General features: G+C 40.8%; 1 protein-coding gene across 1 annotated transcript in view; it reads right to left on the bottom strand.

The window, feature by feature from the left end:
• Positions 1-20,712, bottom strand: part of DYRK4 (dual specificity tyrosine phosphorylation regulated kinase 4) — a 47,659-nt gene that overhangs the window by 9,864 nt on the left and 17,083 nt on the right. Inside the window, exons 3-10 of the mRNA XM_079143396.1 lie at positions 14,714-14,794; positions 13,999-14,115; positions 12,580-12,718; positions 10,646-10,809; positions 8,116-8,252; positions 7,645-7,785; positions 5,661-5,799; positions 1,859-1,940 (exon numbers count right to left, since the gene is read on the bottom strand). Coding sequence (XP_078999522.1) covers positions 1,859-1,940; positions 5,661-5,799; positions 7,645-7,785; positions 8,116-8,252; positions 10,646-10,809; positions 12,580-12,718; positions 13,999-14,115; positions 14,714-14,794 — 1,000 coding nt within the window. The remainder of the gene's footprint in view (positions 1-1,858; positions 1,941-5,660; positions 5,800-7,644; positions 7,786-8,115; positions 8,253-10,645; positions 10,810-12,579; positions 12,719-13,998; positions 14,116-14,713; positions 14,795-20,712) is intronic.

The raw sequence follows: 20,712 nt of genomic DNA, 5'->3' as shown, positions 1-20,712 counted from the left end.
GGGAAGCATATCAGAATTGTAGAAAATGCAAAATTTAAAGTCAATGTATATTCAATATATTATGTACATTTATTATATAATGAAGTATTAAAAGAAAAGCTCAACAAAAATGTCAGAAAATGAGGATAGAAAGATTATATTGTAGGGGGCCTAGATTTTACAGTTCAGGAACCTAAAGCCAGAGAAATGGAACATTTTGATTATATCTATGTTGTGATTGCCTGGATAGGGGGAATCTAAAGAAATGGGATATTTTGATTATATTTATGTTGTGATTACCTGTAATCATTTCTTCTTCTTCTTTGCTTTTTAGTTGTTGATGGACCTTTATTTTATTCATTTATTTATATGCAGGGCTGAGAATTGAACTCAGTGCTTCATACATGCTAGGCAAGTGCTCTACCACTGAACCACGAATCACTTCTTTATTGTTTAAATTAGTTATAAGAATGTAATTATTTGGCAACTTAAAATAAATGTTTGATAAAAATGATTTTTCCGGCCTGCCTCTTCAAAATGAATTTGAGTACTATACCAAGTTTATATACACAGGGTTCTGTAAAAAATGAATTTAATGGCACCTGTGTGGTGCTGAACATGTGCCAGGCACTATTCCAAGTGCTTTATGTAGATGAATTCTTTCATTCTTATAAAAGCAGGTATATGAAGCAGGTATTATTTTGTCTCCATTTTAAAAATGAGAAAACTGAGGCATAGTGAGGTTAAATGAATTGTCAAGATCATTCAGCTTTCAGTGAACAGAGCTGGGATTTGAAACCAGGAAGTCTATTTCCAGTATCCATACTCCAAACTGCCTCATGGTTAAAGATAAAAGGAAAGTCAGGGGAAATATAAAGGAGGAAGTAACTGTCAGAAAGCCAGATAAAGTAATGGCAAACTCAGTTCTGAGCATCCTGCAGCCCAAGATAAATAGTAACTAATAGGTTACACAGTTGCCAATATCTAAAGAGAATAAACATACAAGTTCTTTATAGGGAACATTGTTTTCTAGATGGAGTTCTTACAGGATCCACATAGAAAAATATATGAAGAACATTGGTTCTGGAGACTATTTGGGAATACCGATCTACTAGTCCTTTCTTCAACCTCAGAAGGCTCACTCTGATACCAGGAAGACTGGTCCCCAAGTCTCTTTGTGTGTGTGCTCTTAATACAACCTGTGTATCTTTCTAATCATTCTACCTATTTTATTTTGTCTTTCTGTCTCTTACATTATACATAAGCAACCCAGGAGAGGTAATGTTCAGGTTTTGGTTTTGGTACCCAAACCATCAAATGACAAATAGCAGAAAATAGACATTAGTAGGATGGTACATGTTTTCAACATCAAACTTGACAGAAGCCAAGTCATTTGAACTTAAATCAAGTCTGGTAAAGGTTAATGCAGTTGTGCTCCAGGGCTACTTTACTGCACTCCAGTTAGAAAAAAAGTACAAAGCCTAGAGAATCTAGGACAGTGAATTCCAAAGATTAGAATAGTTATTTTCTGAAGTGCAGTCTCCTGGGTGCTCTTCAGAAATTTAGTAGAGTGAGGCCCTGGAAATTCTAATTTTTCAGAGCCCCAAGGTGATTCTGATAAACATCTAGTTAGTTTTGTAACTCCATGCTTTTTGCTAACTTCATGTCCACAGAATATAAGAGCTTAAAGAGCCTCTATGGCATTGGAATCTGATTTCTCATTTTATGAATGAGGAAAACTTAGACTCAGAGAAGCAAAGTACCTTGCTCACAATCATACTGGCGATCATGATGGTCGACCCTAGACTGGAACTCAGGTAGTCTTCTGTGTGAAGGGAGAGAAAATGCAATGGGAAAATTCAGACAGTGAGGAACTTACCTTTCTGGTGCTCGTAACAACTGGATCCAAAGTCAATGACTTTAACAGAGATTTGGCCCTTTTGGTACAGCACTATATTCTCCTAGCACAAAGAAAAATAAAGATATGTCAAGCTTATAAAAATTAATGTGACCCAAGGCACTCCACTTAAATGTTCACCCCTACAGGGCCCAGTTTTAATCTGACCACCTTCAAACTCCCCCTCTGGCATCTTCTCCATATTCCATCTCCTCCTGCTTTGATTTCGCATTGACTTTTCGTGTACATCTTCTTGGGAGTCATTATTCACTGTTTTGCATGTATTTTCCCCTGAATTGATCATGTAATTCCTGAAGATTGTGGGTTTATTTATACCTTCTTGAACATCTGGTTCTGTGCCTTGCTGGCCTTACAAATGCCACAGAATTTTTTTAAGGCTAACATTAAATGCCCCTGCAGACCTACTGCTATGACAGTAAGGAACATAAATAAGTAAATAAATAAATAAATAAATAAGCAACAATTTGGGGTTTGTTTTTCTCACACTGACTTTGGGGAAACCATGAAACCTGGTGTTTCAGATGAGTCACAAATGACAAGGTGGAACTTCTGGGCTCTCTTTCAGTATGAGAGTGTACTGGCTGAGGTTGGAAGATTAAAGTCCTAATTGTGCCTCAAGGATCTCCCCGTCAGATGAATTGATCACTGAGTACATAACATGGCACATGTAACGTAGCAGGTCTTGTCTGAGGCCTCTGGCACCACAACCTAAAAGTCCAAATTTAACCCACAGTATCTTTTCTGAAGAATGTTTGTGTTATGCAAGAAAGATACTTAGTAGAAACCTTAAAAGAATTTCTAGTGTGTTTGTAGCCTAACAGAAAGGCTCCTTCACTAGATGGAGCTGGCCCTTTGTTATGTTAAAAGCCCAAAGGCTCCTGTGTTGAAGGCTTGATCATCAGCCTACTGCACTGTGGGGAGGTGAAAGGTCCTTTAAGAGCCGGAACTAGTTGGAGGAAGTTAGGTCATTGGGGGTGTACCTTTGAAGGGGATATTGGGACCCCTCTTTCTCTTTGGTTCCCAGGTGCAGAGGTAAGAGCTTTACTCCACTATGGACACCTTAACACCATGTTCTGCCTTATCACAGGCCTAAAAACAATGAAGCCATCCAACCATGGAGTGAAACTTCTGAAACTGTGAGCCAAAACAAACCTTTCCTCCTTATAAGGAGTTTATCTCAGGTATTTTGTCACAGGGACCAAAAGCTGACTAACATACCCTCTTGTCTCCCATTTTTGGTAGAAAGAAGTCCAAGGAAGGGACATATGCAATGAGCTGTCAGAGTTCATTCATACCAACCAGGAGGTTCGTATGAATAATCCCCCATTTCTTGAATCAACACTCACAAAATACCCTGCTGGTTGTGTGTATAGTTTTCAGAAGGATGCATATATTTGGTGTATTTGATCTATTTGTCTAGGAAATCTGTTACCTGATATTTTAGCCACTAAGTGTCTTATGAATTTTCTTGGTGAAAGTCACTTCCAATGATCACGGGCATTGTGACTCTCTGAAGCTGCAAAGCTAAGGATTAGGAACTTGGATGTGGAAAACAAAACAATGTTTCCCCATCTTGTGAGGCTCCAATCAGCCATGAGAAAACAACTCTATCTTTACAATCATTCCCAATTTATGCCATAAGTTACAGTTTTAAAAATTTAATCATTTTTATGGATGCAGAAAAGGGAGTAAGGAAAAGTTAAGGGATATTTACCTTGTGAGGGTCAGGTTGTTTTTGGAACCAGCTCCTCACCTTTTGTCCTTAGTTACCTCTCTGTATTACTTCTTCACATTTGCAATCATTGGCTCATTTAACAAGCATTTATTTATTGCCTTCCATTACTCTTATAGTACCATGTGAGGTCCTGGGGACATGACAAGAGTCCTGATCTTGGGAGAGCTTGCAGTCCAGTGGGAGATACAGGACAAAGCAATCAGTGCAACTGTAGAGCTAAGTACGCAATACTAGCATGACATGTAAGAAGGGCACAGCCACTGGAGGAGAGAAAGAGGTCTGAGTTGTGCCACACCCAGCAACTCAGAGTACTGTGGATCTCTAAGGACTTAGTAGAGTAGAATAGTAGAAGAGTCCTTCTGCCTGAATGGCACAGGCCTCTGCAGAGCAGACAAGGGAAATCTCTAGAACCCAGGGAGAATTCTTTTTTTTTTTTTTTTATTAGTAAAACCAGATCTTTAAATAGTTTATTATAATTAATTTAAAAACACTTTTGCAATTAATGTTCAAATCTATGCTTATTTTAATATATACATATTTTCATTACTAATATGTAAAAAAGCAATTACACATTTTTAAGCTCACTTTACTGAAATTTACTGATATTTTTGAGTTTAGAAAGATGACATAAGTGTTAAGGTACATTTAATTTCCAATACTTCATTTTCTGTTCCAGTTTTAGACATATAGGAGGCACTCAATGAATAGGTAATGATTAAAAGAAAAAGGAAATTTAGTCAAATGACTCATCCAAAAGTACTATGTCCATTGCAAGAATGATAAACAGAAGAAAGTCTTATCTGCAAACAAGACCTTATTAATTCAAAGGTCAATTATAAAAATTTTTAAAAATCATGTGAATTTTAGTTACTTCAATTTGTTTAATTATAATTGTTATCTTCAGGAATGCTACGAGCAACCAAAATTTTTTCATATTCTTCTGTACACCTCCTTAAAATACAACAAATACCATCTCATATTTTTAAACTATTCCCTCTGCAAGTGTCAGTTATATAAAGTCTATCTTTTTATTTTTATTTATTTATTTTTTTATTAAAAATCATTAATTTACATAGCGCAATGTTGTTTGATTCATTGTTATTTTTTTGCCTTCCCCCCCACCCCTCCCATTCCTCTTTTCCCTCTATACAGTCCTTCATTCCTCCATTCTTACCACCCTCCTTATCCCTAACTCTAAACCTAACCCTAACCCTAATGCTAACCCCTCCAACCCCCCCGTTATATATCCTCATCCGCTTATCAGCAAGATCATTTGTCCTTTAGTTTTTTGAGATTGGCTTATCTCACTTAGCATGATATTCTCCAATTTCATCCATTTGCCTGCAAATGCCATAATTTTATCATTCTTCATGGCTGAGTAATATTCCATTGCATATATATGCCACAGTTTCTTTATCCATTCATCAACTGAAGGGCATCTAGGTTGGTTCCACAATCTGGCTATGGTGAATTGAGCAGCTATGAGCATTGATTGGCTGTATCTCTGTAGTATGCTGATTTTAAGTCCTTTGGGTATAGGCCGAGGAGTGAGATAGCTGGGTCAAATGGTGGTTCCATTCCAAGCTTTCTGAGGAATCTCCATACTGCTTTCCAGAGTGGCTGCACTAATTTGCAACCCCACCAGCAATGTATGAGTGTACCTTTTTCCCCACATCCCAGGGAGAATTCTTAAGAACTATAAGTGACTAATGATTGAAAGGGCAAAGTGGTTCAACCCAGACCCCAGGACTACTTGTAGCACAACTTTATGCTCAAGACAACCACTACCCATCCCTACCACTTCTGTAAGAAATCCCTCAGACTCTCCTGTTCCTAACTACCTCAAGTACACTACATCTCTCTTAGTCCCTCCAATATCTGCGCCTAAGTCTTTTCTGCATCTCACTTAGCCACTAAGCAGGGACTTTTAGGCTGCCACTCTGGAAGCCCTGGCCATGCTGTCTGCCCCAACAGCCACTAAGGAGTGGTAAGAACCCGCTCGCCTAGCAGGACAGAGATTATACTCACAGGCTTGAGATCACAGTGGATGATTTTCTCTACATAAAGCATTTGCAGGCACTTCAAAACAGAGAGGGTAAAGCGCCGAACTATCGATAGACTGAAACCTTGAAAGCTATTGTTCTTCATCAACTCGTACAAGTTGATTCTGGGAAAGACAGAAAAAGTAATGAGTATAAAAAGTATCTAAGTTTGAACCTACAAGCAATTCTGTGTCATCTGGATCCCTTCCAGAAGGAGGCAAAACTCAGACCAGGAGCAGGGTTTTTCTTTCTGATAAGCTGGGCCTTCTCACTAACTCAGGATAGACCCAGATTGGCACTCAACCATCTGGATTCTTGGATATGCCCTGATTTCTTATGTGACAAGGCTACTTAAGTACTTTGTTATATGTTTGGGTTCAGAGATTGGATCAAATTTCTACAATAGTCGTAGTTCTTCAGATCCTTGGAAGAACACTGGAAACCCACAAGTCACTCAACCAAGTAATTCCTGCCCTGACCTAACAAGGCTGTCTAAATATTGCAGGTTCCTGACAAGTATGGGGAAAGGGGATGGGCTGACGAGAGCTAAGACAAACGAGGGACCACTACTCCATCAAAGACAAGTGTGGCTGCTTGGTCCCGTCTTTGGCCTTGCTGTAATGAAGGCTGGCTCTTGCCAGATAATCCTCAGTTCTCCAGAGTAGCAGAATTCTAAAATATTACATAAAAGTATATTGAATTATATGAACTCTGCTAACTTACAAGTCTTGGAAACTAATGCCAAGCTTTTAACAAAGAAAAACCTGTTTGTAAGTTGCCAGTTTGTGACCTCTGTGTGAACTGTGAGATGAAGATAGGAAGGAAAGAGAAGGACCTAGAAATGACTCTGCATCAACCTCTGGCAGACTCTTCCTACTCTTCCATTTCTAAGATTATCTAATCCTGATGGTATTTAGAAAGCCATTCATTCTTGAGGGAAGTGAGAATTGGCTTGGGTGCCATCCTGACCTGTGACCCTGGGCAACTCCCAACCTAACTGAGCTTAGTATTCTCCCTCCACGCAACATCTTTCTTGACCTCACAGAGCCCTTTTTAAGTACAATGATGTCCTAACTGCACTGTGATTAAAGGCCAAGAAAAGTAGCCCAGACTGTCTGTTTTGCTCCTCAGAAGACAATTCACCTTTGCACATTGTAGGGCAGACGACATCACGTAATTACAAGAGATGGCGACGGAGTGCCCACACTCCTTCTCAATCAAATTTAGCCAGTTCCTCACCATCGGTGATAGTGTCATGGAAGCACCACGTACTAACTCAGGGAATCCAGTAACACAAATCTTCTAAGGACTCACTCCTGCTTTTTCTCCTTTGCTAAATATCTTCTGGTTTTCTGGGTTTATTTAAATTGCATCTTACTGACTTCTCAGAGGAAAGAATAATCAATCTAGTATGCTTTTACAATTAGAATGTTTTTTCAGTTCTAATATTCACCCAGATGATTCCAATCTATTTAAATCAAGGTTCTGCTCTCTTACCAAAAATATCTGCTCTTGTCCTTTTTTACTCAGAATCAAAGTCCTTTTCCCACTCTGAGCATCCCAGATTCCTGCTCTTTTAGGTTTCAACCTCTGCACCCATTAGAATTGGGAAGCCAGTGTGTGGGGAACATGGTAGCAAAGAAAGTCCTTTTAAACATGTTTCGGTTTGGCTCTTGAGGGCAGAGGCCTTGTTTTGGTTTTTCCATCTACTTGGTACTCAGTACTCAGTACCAGGGAAGCACAACATGGGTATGCTGGCAGGTGACAGGTTTACTGAGGAAAGGGATGAGGTCTCAGTTTTGGGTCCCATTCTCCTCACTCCTGGACCTTCTAGATAACTATGCAGCTGCTATGTCTACGTCACTAGATATTCATATCCAGAAAAATCTAGTTTTCTGATCTCAAAGTTTTTCTTCTGTCACTTACGCGACTTTTCCAAAGAAAATGAATCAAAAAGATAAAGCACTGACCCCAAGAGTTCAAAGGTGATGCAGAGATGATTGCGGAAGTAGAAGAAGTCCTTCATGTGTACCACATTGTAGCTGTTGTCTTTATCCTTCCTTCTGAGGGCTTCCAGGATCCTCAGCTCCACCAAGGCCTGGTGGTGAAATCTGAGGTGATTGGGGAGTGGCAGGTAGGGTGAGGAATGAGAACAGAAAACACAGGTGTCATGTCATGCTGTAGCAGTTAACCCATGTTCTCAGCCCCTCCCACAACCCCAACAAAAATGTCTAACATGGCGGAAAGCACTAACAAGTCCACTCTCTTACTTCCTTTTTGCCCCTTCATGGACTCAGACATGAAGAGAGAGAGAAATAGGAAAAGGAAAGTGAAGAGAAATATAAGAGGAAGAGGCAGAGGCAGAAAGGTTTGGTGTCCTGAAGCAGCTAAGAAGCCAGGCAGTCCTCCTTCTATGGCCTATGTCATCCATTGAGCCACACCTCTTTTTGTTCCTGATGATTTTCAGGGCCACCAACTCATTGTTTTTGTGATCCAAGCACTTGGCCACCTGTCCAAAGGACCCTTTTCCGATCATCTCCAGAACCTCATAACGGTAGGCAATGTGGTCATGCAGGACCTGCAGAAGCCAGACCAGTGGTGAGGAAAAGAGCCAGACCCTAGGACCTTGGATCCCCATCCCTAGATCATGAGTCAGTACTTGGAGGGAGTGGTTCTGAACTCCCACCCTTGTTCCTGCTATTGTAATGTTTAGGTGACTGAGTGAATCCAAGACCACAATGTGGTACCAGGGGCAGTTCCACAGGCTCCACCCAGGTCTTTGGAAATGTTGGGTGCTAATCCCAGCCCTCTAGTCTCCTGCATGTCTTTCTTAGGACCTACAAAGTAAGGGGGCTAGACAAAATTGAAAGTCCCTTCTATTTTGGACATTTCAATTCTTCAAATTGAGCATCAGCTGCATATCTGCCCCTTCCATCAATCAGAGAAGTCTTTATGTCTATTTTTCCCCTTCCTGACCAGATTTGGTCCTCTTTAGACTTATTCATATTTAGTCTTCTTCCAAAGTTAGCAGGATCTTTCTTGGTGGGAGCAATATTTCCTAAAAGCTAGAGTCACCCATGACTATCCTTGTGCTAGAAACCAGGAAACAAGTGTTCAGTTAAAACTACTGGAAATTTTCCATTAAAGGCTTTAGCTAGGTGACTTCAAATATGGCACTTATATACTTGGAGCTTGAGTGACCTCATTTGTGAAGATGAACATGAGAATCTGGATAAGATAATCTCTAAGGACCCTCAGGCTCTGTGATCTCTGCTTTCTAGAGTTGCAATCATGAGATTGAAAGAGGTGAAGGATAAGTGTGTACAAGTTGTCAGGTTGGTTTGTGACTGTATGTGTGAAGATAAAGACTGTTCACAAAGAATAATCAAGACTATAAATTTGCACATGTAAAACTTTTTACTGACACATGGGAGAGGGTTAGTTTGAAAATGGAACAGCATCTGCACAGATGTTGACCTAAAAGTACATATATATTTTTCAAGCTTTTATGCTTACCTTCATCATGCCACCAGTTTGGCTGCATTATAATTATTTGCTTACATATCAACTTTGGCATTGATGGTGCTTACTTGACTCATTTATGATGGTCCCCCTTTATATTTTCAGAGTTTAATAGATGCCCAAGCTTATGACAAGTGCTCAATAAATAATTATACAATTAACATTTGTTGTCAGAATAAATGTGAGACTGTACCTGTCATTTGTTTAGGAGTTGGGTTGTACACATCTTTTATTTGTGTGTGTACTAGAACGAAATAGGGATAAAGATTTGGAGCTTATGGAAAATGTACATTACCCCTCTGTCCCCACCAGAACCCTACTTCTCTAAGAATTGAGACTGAGGAACTGAGTTCTTGTGAATTCACATAAAAGTATTACTGACGACCCTAGGAAATTTCCTAAAGATTCCAGGTTCAGGTAGGACAGAACAAAAGAAGGAGCAAGGAGGGAGGGGTTGAGGACATGTGATTGATTTGGAGATAATGTTTATATTGAAGATTCTTAACCAAGTACTCATTAATCCCCCAAAACATTGCACATGCACAGCTTGATTTTTCTGGAATGAGGCACCAAAAGGGATCCTTGACCTAAAATTGTTGAAAACCAGGGCTCTAGATGAAGGCTGTGTAATAAAATCACATCCTTGCTTCTTGAAGAGTTATCTAAGGACCTGTGATATGGGCTTTACCAAGATGCTTTTCAGAAATGCAAAACCTCAGGTCCCACCCCAGGCCTGCTGGACACAAATCTGCACTTTAACAAAAATTCAAAGTGATTTATGTGCACAGCAAAACTTGAGACACATGGGATTAAGAAAATCTGTCTCTTCTACGAAGCCATCGAAGATTCACATCTTAAAACTAAGTTGTGAAGAAAAGTTCAGAAAAGTCCAGACAGCTCACAGCCTGGTGGACTAAGTGTCACTCATGCAGCCAACTTAGGAAGAGAGGATCACTGTCCAGCTTTCACCCTCAGGTTGGGAAGAGGCATTACCCTGGGATCTCCAGAGGCACAGTCAGAACAGGAGGAGTCACTGTGATCAATTTTTGGAAAATGGAATGTAGAGAAGCACTGTGCACCAGGGACTACAGTGACAAAAATTATTCTTGTCTGTGGAGGGAATGACATCTGTTATTAAACAGAGAAGTGTCCATGAATGGGCCTGTGTGAAGGAGATAAAAAGGGGGACATAGAGGCTATCGCATCTTACTCCAGCCTGATCTTTTCCAAGAGAATAGCCTGTGGGAGTTCACTCAGGATGCAAACTTGTTATTCCAAATACCCTTCAAGAAAATCACCATTCTGTTAGAAGATTTTGCATACTAAATTGCATGTTTAAACACGGTATTTATTTGGTTTAGCACCTATTAACATCCTTTGGAATGCCTAGTTCCTGATATCTCAGCTCAAAACATTATAAAATATCCCCGTGAACCCCTCCCTCATCACCTTCAGATAGGAGCCATGTTCATCGTCAAAACTTGTTTTGCTGAATTTCTCAGGAGCCACATTGAGTTTCTCAGCATCAAGCCCCAGGAACCACAGCTCTGTGTAGCCCAGGATTTCACTTTGCTCATAAGGAGACAGCTGACTCTTAAAACTCTTTAGGGCTTCTATGTGAAAAAACAAGACAATTGTCAGTTAAGTTGAGACAACAAGGGGATTTACCCAAGGTGCAGATGATGTGATATCTTTTCTAGTTCACGAGCCTTTTCCTCAAATAGGTGGTTTCCTAGAGATCATGAATGGAGAATATTACCAGGTGGAAATGTAGCAAGGATAAATGCCAAGGTTTTGTAACTATTTCAAAAAATTCAAGAGGAAAGTACAAACAGGAAAAGAGAGAATTTAGTGCCCAAAGAGTTTTGAGTTGCTGCAGAATAGGTAATAATAAATACTTTTAAAATAATAAATCCAGAAGTAAAGTCCATAACAACAATAGTATATCATTAAGGTGATATTTGCCCAAGTTCATGTGGAATTAGGTCACACAAATAGTCTATTTTGAGAGGGTTTGAAAACTGTAAGTTTTCAGGACCAGGCAGGTGACATAAATGAAGCCGTAAAAGTCCAGCAGTTACTCCCGCTCTGACCTGCAGGGGAGCCAGCAAAAACCTCAAATCACAAAGGGAATGCTTGTCAGTGCCTCTCTAAACTACATGGGACAGATCACATGAGGGGTCTGTGTTAGGACAAGGGAAGAGAGGTGGAGAGTGAGATTCACACTTGAATAAAATGGAGAGTACACAGAGACAAGAAACCTGGAGCAGGGGAGGAGGAACCGTGTTACCTGACAAACTGCAGAAAAGTTGAACTGTGAGGAAAAAGAAAAAAAAGAAAAAAAAAAAGACACAGGGCACATGACCACTGCCTTCATACCCCTGAAGAGCAGTTATGTCAAAGTTCAATAAGGTATGTTCCTTGCTTGAAGGACAGGCAAGAATCAGGACCCAAGATAGAGGGAGGCAGATACCATCTCTCTAAAGACATAATGAACTCGGAACTGAAATCATCTCCTTGCGGGCAAGGGGGGGGTCACTCCTGGGATCATTTAAGAAGAAAGGACAACAATTTCAATTTCATCACTGTGGCAGAAGAGCTGTGAGCAATGGACAGTGTTGGCATATAGCAGGTGCTCAGTGGACTTTGGCCCCCTTCCTTTGAATCCTAAGAGGTCATGAAATCTCTGAACCTCGTGAGGAGTGTGTGTGATCTTTCAGATCTCACAACAGGCAGTTACACAGGCTTAATGTGGCAGCTTCATGGGGAAAGCTGTCCTCCCACACCAGACTGGGTGCACAGCCCAAACTTGTAGTCTGACCAGAGCTGCTGCTGAGGGCTGAGCTGCCCTGGTAAGTGACTCTCTAATACATAGGAGCCTGTCTAACCAGGAGCCCCCACTCAGAGCCCATCGGCCCCAGCTGAGGCCTGCCTGAAGCACCTCTGCCAAGACCCCTTTGTCAAGAGAAAGGAGGAGCAGTCAGGGCACTTTACTCCGACTAGTATTCTGTACTTCTCCACCCCTAGCTCTTCCCACCTCACTTTCCCCTTTTCCCCTGACAGGAGCCTTTTGTCTGGGCTCCCCAGGCAGTGAGACAGTGCCCTCTGTCTGTACTAATGCATCTGACCCGTACTTGGCACAGTTCCAAGGTAGGTAAGCGAACAGCGTGATGCTGGTACTTACTCTTACCCAGCCTCTCGATCATACTGTTTCAGTGAGAGGGTAAACCTACCCTACTTCTTTCATTTCGATCAGTGGCCTTAATTGACTACTCCAACATAGGTCAGCTAAGCCCTCTCCAGCTCAGCTCAGCTCTTGACACTGACCACCCACAACCACCCACTACCCTACACTGCTACTGCCCACCCCACCAGTGTCTTACCTGCTGCTGTCAGAGGCACCTTGTGCTTCCTTGGTAATTTCTCCTCTAACTTGGGATCCTGAGTTTTAACGCTGGAGCGGAAAGGTGTTTCTGAAGCCTTGTACTCAGAGGTCAGCACACGATTGTGCATTTGAGTTTCCTGTCCGGGGAAAGAAATTTGCAATAAAGGACTACTTCAACTTCCTGTGGGGGGCATAAACTGTTTATCTGTCCCCAAACACTCACATCCAGACAGGATTTCTCCTACCTTTCCAGGGAGAAAGCAGTAGTTAAGAGACAGTAGGTTTTCTCAACCTTTCTCCCAAAGGAAGTATCTGTCTAATTCTCATATCATGCCCCGAGGGGGCATGCATATTAGAGTATACAGCTGACAACCCCAGGGGTGTGTCACTGTAGAAAGAGATGAGAACAGTTCTTACCATTGCTCTTGAGGAGCCCAGTTCCCAACTAGATGAAGTAACTTGCCTCAGCACGTGTAAACTTGAATTTATATATGTAGGACACCTTTTTAACTTATTACTTTCCTACATATTATCTCATTGGGTCCTCACACAAAACAGCAGATGACATGGAAGGAAAACAATATTTTGTTTTCTTCTACTATTTATACACAACAACTTTATTTTTCCTTTCCTCAGTGAATCACCCTGACAACTCCAAAAGAATCCACTTTATAGATAAGAAAAAGTTTTACCCAAGTTCATATTGAGTACAAAGAGTGAGAAAGGACTTGAACCCAGCTCTTTAGCTGATACTCCTTTCCCTTACCTTCCTGAATTTTTCTACATGTGTGATGGGCTGACAGATCTGACTCCATGAGAATGTTATAGGCCAGACTCTAAGGGAAGTGACTAAACAGACTCCATTTTGCTCTGAGACTCCATGTTATGTAGGAAATAAGCTTCTCTCATGGGAACACCCCATCTCTGTGCCCATCATCAGTTACTTGGTGTGACATGTTTAATAATATACAATGGCGACTCCTATGTAGTAAAGAATTGCTCTATTTTGATTCCTATTGCTCCTAAACAATGTACCATGTGAACAGTGATTGTGTGGATGTTAGTAATCATTCTTTAGTTTGTACCTAGGTAAGGGTCATTTTGACCCACTTCCCCCTGTGTCGATGATCTCATGTTAGTCTGTAATTTCAAATCGTAGCAACAGACACTTATGATTAATGTGATTTTTGGTATAAGAACCCCTACAACCCTGTGGTCGGGGTTATTCTCCCAATAGCCATTTTTGGGGGCATTGTGTGAGACAGTCAGCCGGCCGGCTTAATAAAGACTCTCAAATTTGGACTTCTCAGTGGTGATCGGTCTGTTCTCAAGTTGCACCCCATAACACATGTGGTTCTGAACTGAAGCTAGGTCTTTCACCTATAGCTTAGGGGCATGTCCACTGCCCTGTACTCACCCGGGACAGCACAGGTGGCTTCAGCAGAATTTTGTTACTGATGCGTGGGAGGTTGAGCATGTTCTTCTTCCCCTGGGCATCCACAAAAGGGAGGGAAGTAATGCTGGTGTTTGTACTCTACAAAAGGAAAAATGGGATAAAGTATAGAAACCTCAGGTAAGAAAATGTCTCCAAAAGTTATTTCTTCTAGCCTCCTCCCCACAACAAGGATGAGCCTAACCCAGATTCTTGGAAGAACAAAAAAGTAGATCCAGGAGCAGAGTAATCCAGCAGATAGGTTCTGGGGTTGACTCCCCCACTCCACCACTCATTAGCTGTAGACACTGAACATGTCACATTGATTCTTTCTCTCAGCATGAATTATTTCATCACTATCAAAAATGGGACCTACCTCATAAGACTTTGGGGAAACTATGTAGAGTATTCCACAAGTGCTACCCATTATTATTCTCATTCCAATATCTTACCATTCAAACATGGGGAAGGCCTTTCTACTATACAATGTAAATCTTTCTTGGTGCAACATACACTCCCATTTCCTCTATGGCTACTTGACCTTCTCACTTGGATCCCTGCCTTCCTATTTGATTGATTGATTGGGAAAGAGATAGTGTAACTATCAACAAATAGCTGTATTTAAAATTATGTGGAGAGACCTATCCCTTCTATCTACTGCCCTTGTCCTTTCCTAAAGTCACTAACCAACACTTCCTACCTTATGCAAAAATCGGGTCATTCTGAGGTTCTTGATCTTAGAGGGCGGCTTCTGGACTTGAACCAAAGGTTTACTCTCAACCTGAGTCAAGTAGAAGAAAAGTGTAATAGGGCTTGACATGGCTTCATCCCAAGTCGCCTGGACATGTATTTCCTTACAATAAGCAAGACATACTTGAAGCCAGCTTTCCTGACCCCAAGCTAGGAAGAGTTCAGAGAAACTCATAGAAGAACTCAATGAATGCACGAATGAATTACTACCCACAAATAATCTTTCTGGAAGTGCTAATGATGGATCTACTTGTCTTATGATTTTCATACCTTAAAAAATCAGTATAATGCTTTCTTCCAACACAACCTTAACCAGCATCCTTGTCACATGGGAAGGAATAAAAGCTGAGCTGATGTTGTCTTGCTCTTTAGGAAAGAAAATGCTCTTAGCCTTTCCCAGAACTCAAAATGCCCAAAGGTGCCTTAGTGGAACCTGTCAGAGTACAGGTGCCCAGCCTGAACACCTGTGATCTCATCAGAAAAGACTTCACATCTAGAAAGGGGTGGAGAGGAAAAGACCACACTCTTAGAACAACTTGTCCCAAGGGTGGTAAGCACACCATGGAGGTATATGACATAATTCTGTGTAGTATGCAGATAGACAATCACCTAATGGCTATGCATTTATTTTGCTACCCATTTGACAAACTATAACTGACACGTTAAGCATGTAATTTTATGGTTGTTATTACTTAGGATGAAATTAAAACTTAAGTAAAAAATAAAATAAGCATAATATATGGCAAAAATTATGAAGGCAGCACTGAAATAACTAAAGTTTAGCAAACAGACTTCAGTTTGAACACAAGTTCTGTTCTTTGAAACAGAACATAAGAGTTCTCCTTCCAGACTTTCCCTAGAGAACTGAAGGATGCATATCCAAAGCAGAGTCAGACCTTTTCAAATTTGGCAACTGGTACAACATTTACTATCCTCTAGCACAGCTGAGTCCTCCACAGAGTGTTACTGATGGGGGTGTTTAGAATATTCAGTCTTGACCTGCTGGAATATGAAGGTGATCTGAGGGAGAGGGAATTTCACTGTGTACACTCAGGCCATGGTCTCAGACCACAATGGCTAATTTCCTAATGGGCTCTACATGCAGGATTTGGTTATCTGTGGAATGGATAATGATGATATCTCAAGAAATACTGCATTTGTGAATCCCAACTTCTCATTTAAGTAGGCTTGTTAATATCAAAACTCAGAAGTATCAGCAATAACAACAAGCTGGCATTGAGAATGCAGTGGAGAGACTGACAGACAAATGGAAAGTACGTAAACAAACTACAACCCAGACTAAGTATCAGACAAAGGGCATAGGTGAGTGTCAAGTGTCCACAAAAAAAGGGAGATATCACTGTGATGGGCTGACAGATCTGACTCCATGAGAATGTCATAGGCCAGACTCTAAGGGAAATGACTAAACAGACTCCATTTTGCTCTGAGACTTCATGTTATATAGGAAATAAGCTTCTCCCATGGGAACACCCCGTCTCTGTGCCCATCATCAGTTACTTGGTGTGACATGTTTAACAATGACAATTCCTATGTAAAGAAAAATTGCTCTATTTTGATTCCTATTGCTCCTAAACAATGTACCATGTGAACGGTGATTGTGTGGATGTTAGTAACCATTCTTTAGTTTGTACCTAGGTAAAGGTCATTTTGACCCACTTCCCCCTGTGTCGATGATCTCATGTTACTTTGTAATTTCGAATCGTAGCAACAGACACTTACAATTAATGTGATTTTTGGTATAAGAACTCCTACAACCCTATGGTTGGGGCTGTTCTCCCAATAGCCATTTTTTGGGGCATTGTGTGAGACAGTCAGCCGGCCGGCTTAATAAAGACTTTCAAATTTGAACATCTCAGTGGTGATCAGTCTGTTCTGAAGTTGGGCTCCATAACAATCACCATAAAAGCAATGAGCCCAGTGTGGGAGTGGGGGACTTTTGGAATGTGTAGGGCTTGCTCTGGGTTTAACTGAAAGGGAGGGAAGACAACATGCTCATTAGGTGAAGAAACAGTATCCAGGCATGCTCCCTGGGTCTCCACTGCTCAGGAGGGATAAGCTGCAGCATAGGGTTGGCTGTGGTTTGCAGGAGCATTGAAAGCTAGGCTAAGAAACTTTGTCTTCATCCTGTGGGCAAATGTGAACCATTGTACAGTAGGTGCAAAGCAAAGTAGCACTTCAAAAAGATTGTTTTAGCAGCCCTGTGGCATAACAATAGTCAAGGGTATGGACTTGGAAGTCACACTTTCATTTTAAATCTAGCTCCACTACTCATTAACTATTTGAATTTGGGCAGGTTATTAACTTCTCCTACCACATGAGGTTATTATCATTAACACACTCATAAGGTTGTTGTGAGGAGGAACGACTTAATACACATATAACACTTAAACTAGTACCTTGCATATGTTAAGAGAGATAGAGTTCAATTTTCCTCAGTTGCAAAATGCAGGAAGTGATCTTTGCTCATTTCCCATGAAATTGATGGAGGATGAACAATATGGTTAAAGAGAAAAGAATAAAACAAAACAGAAATGCTGATAGGTTAACATTCTGATAACTGTCATACACATATATTGGAAGTGAACAATTAAGAAGTAGACAGCAGCTGGTCACAGTGGTACAAGCCTGTAATTCCCAGCAGCTGGGGAGGCTGAGGCAGGAGGATTGAGAGTTCAAAGCCAGTCTCAGCAATGGTGAAGCACTAAGCAACTCAGTGAGACCCTGTCTCTAAATAAAATATAAAATAGGTCTGGGGATGTGGCTTAGTGGTCAAGTGCCCCTGAGTTCAATCCCTAGTACCTCCCCCAAAAAGAAGTAGTAGGTAGATGATAGAAACCAGGTTTATCATTGTTGGAATGGAAATTTATGGATCAGAAAGGTCTAATCAATATTAACATCATGTTATAATAGATTGTAAATGGAGGTATAACACATGTTTAAGTTTATATGGATATGGATGGCTACATGTAGAAATATTTATGGGTATGTGCATATACATACATGTGTGTTCACACACACATTTGCTCTGTCAGCAGAGAGGAGCTAAAAGAAATAATATTCCAGAACAAATAAGCATGTCTTGCACCCAGATATTGGTTTCTAATATCATTCTCCAGTGAAAAGAATCAGGGATCCTTGGAGAGATGGCTAATTCTAGGACTGGAACAAGAAATATACAAGATAAACCTGGCACATATTGTAGACAAAGAAAGTACTTTTAAGAAATCCATATTGATGGGAGCATGTCAAAGAAGAATAGAGTTCCCAATGGCCAAAGCTGAAACGATTTGAACAAATAAAATAGAACAGTAAACTAAGAGAAAAGTGAAAAATGAGTATCCCTGAGTTCATATTGATCTAAATATATGATTCAATAAAGTAAAAAATGTGAAAAAGAGTCAGATCTCCCATGCAAAAGGATGTTATACAGATACACAACCCTAGAAAAAGGGAAGCATAAATCCTCACTCTTTAAGTGTGGGCTGTGCCTAGCAAGTAATTTCCAAAAAGTGCAGTTTGGAAAGGGAGAGAAAGAGTACTAGACAAACTCTACCTAAACCAGGTGATCAAAGCCAAGATAAGCAGTCTTAAACCATGTGAAGAGTATGCACCCTTGGTATGATTTGTCCGAAAATGGTATTTTTTCTCAAAGGAAGGTTTCCTCCCAAAACCCATAACCCCAACCAAATCAGGATTTTTTTAAAAAGTCATCAAAAACAAGGGAAGTCTGAGAAACTGTCACAGCCAAGAGGAGACTAAAGAGACATGTCGACTAAACAAAATAAGGAATCCTGGAACAGACAAAGGACATTAGGTAAAAATTAAGGAACTCTGCATGAAGTATGGAGTTTGGTTAATGATAATATGTCAATATTGGTTCATTATTTGTAACAAATGCACTATATGATAATAATAATAAAGGAAGCTGAGTGCAGGGTGGGGGCAGTGTATGGGAACTCTCTTTTATCAATTTTTCAGTAAATCTAAGACAATTCTAAAAATTAGTCTTTTATTAAAACAAACAACATTCCTACAGGAAGGGCTATCATTTATGACATAGTATAAATTTTTTTCTGCATGGTCCGAAGGACAGAATCAGGTCAAAGTGGGGGGATTATAGGAAAGTAGCTCTGTCTGGTTCAATAAAATGAAGGATTTTTATAAAGTTTAGAGTTGCACACTGAAGCAGTGAGTTCTCCATCAGGTGGAGTTCTCCTGATGATCATCTGTGAGAAATGTGCATGGAATGGGAGGCTGGCAAGATGTAATCTCCAGAGTCCTTTCAGTTTGTTAGATCATTCAAGTGACTTCTGGGTGTGTGTCTTAAATGCTTTCTTCAGCTTGGATCTTCAATGTCCTCCAAAGGCCCATGTGTTGAAGGTCTGGTCTCTAGCCTAAGGTGCTACTGGGAGGTGGTGCAACCTTTGAGACCCTGGCCTCCTTCTGTTTCTCTTTTTAATATCCCAGTTGCTGTGAGGTGAGCAGCTTTGTTCTAACACATGCTCCCTGTGATGATGTTCTGCCTTGCCACAGGCTGAAAACAAGGACAAGCTACCGTGGACTGAAACCTCTAAAACTCTGAGGCAAAAATCAATCTTTTCCTCCTTATATGATTATCTTAGGTGTTTTGTCACAATAACATAAAACTTGCTAACACAAACCTTCATCTTTCCACTCATAGAGCAAGAGCTGCACTCTGTTGAACAGAGCAGTGTTTCCCAAACTTTGTCACATCATGGCATATACATAAAAAGTGTAATACTTGTACAGCAACCTAGGATAAAGAGGGGAGGCAGCTCACAGCCCCAGGTTGGACCAAGCCACCCCAAGGATGAATGGCTTCTACATTTCATCCATATCCCAGATCACAATATGTTGCTGCGCAAGATTATGAGCTTGGTGATTGTTTCCTGCAGTTTCCCCAAGAGGCACACAATGTCCCATCACAACACTTCATTCTACCATAGGATCCCTTGGAAGCAGGAAGAAGAGAGTGTGAACTCCCATATTCATAATAGCAAAATGGCATTTTTCTTTCAGACGGTGAGTTTTAGCGACATTGTCCTTTGGTCCCTCATTGATTTCTAAGTCAATGCAACAGGAGTCTCTTTAATCGTCTCCATATCTACATTTAAGATCTCCAGTGTAAAAAAGTCCCCATTCACTGGGGCACACAGCGAAGGTGGGGCTTCCAGTGCTGCCCATGAACTGTGACCAGGTACTGGAAAATAAGACAGGGAACCAGGGGAAGCTGATAGAACATTTTCCACTTCTCCCTGTGTGCATCGCTGCTCTTGAAAGTTTCCAAAACAGTCAGAAGTGAACTGTGAAGCGCCTTCACTTCCCAAATCCTTTATATAAATATGTACTGCTTTTATAATTTTAAAATCCTATTGTTTAACAACAAAAGGGCCAAGTGTGGTGGTGCAGGACTCTGGAGGCTGAGGTAGGAGGATTTCAAGTTTGAGACCAACTTCAGAAACACAACAAGACCTGGTCTCAAAATAAAAGATTAAAAAAAGACTGGGTCATGTGGCTCAAGTGGTAAAGCTCCTCTCTGTTCAATCCCCAGTACCAAAAAAAAAAAAAAAAAAAAAAAAAAAAAAAAAAAAAGGTAAGTATTAAGGGTTCAGATCAATGATGGAGCAGGGGGTACTCTGAACAACTGACAGCTTGGATAGAGTGGATTAGGCTACAGAAGAGGACAGCAAGGAACCTGGGCTGGGAGAAACTTGGATGATAGAAACAGGAGATGCTGTCTGAGGTTGTTAAGATTCTCCCCACTAGAGGCCCTTATTTGAAATTTGGGGCTCCAGCTGTGCTTGCCATAGCCTGGTGACAAACCCACAGGGACTGAACACCACATGAAAATTCAAGAAAGGGGCTGATCAGAGCCTGGAGTTTCTGGTCCTGACCCAGGGCCCTCCT

The sequence above is a fragment of the Sciurus vulgaris genome, assembly GCF_902686455.1.
Source record: "Sciurus vulgaris genome assembly, chromosome: 5".
NCBI lineage: Eukaryota > Metazoa > Chordata > Mammalia > Rodentia > Sciuridae > Sciurus > Sciurus vulgaris.
Note: the sequence above shows the minus strand (reverse complement) of the source record. Positions and strands in the feature narration are given on the sequence as shown.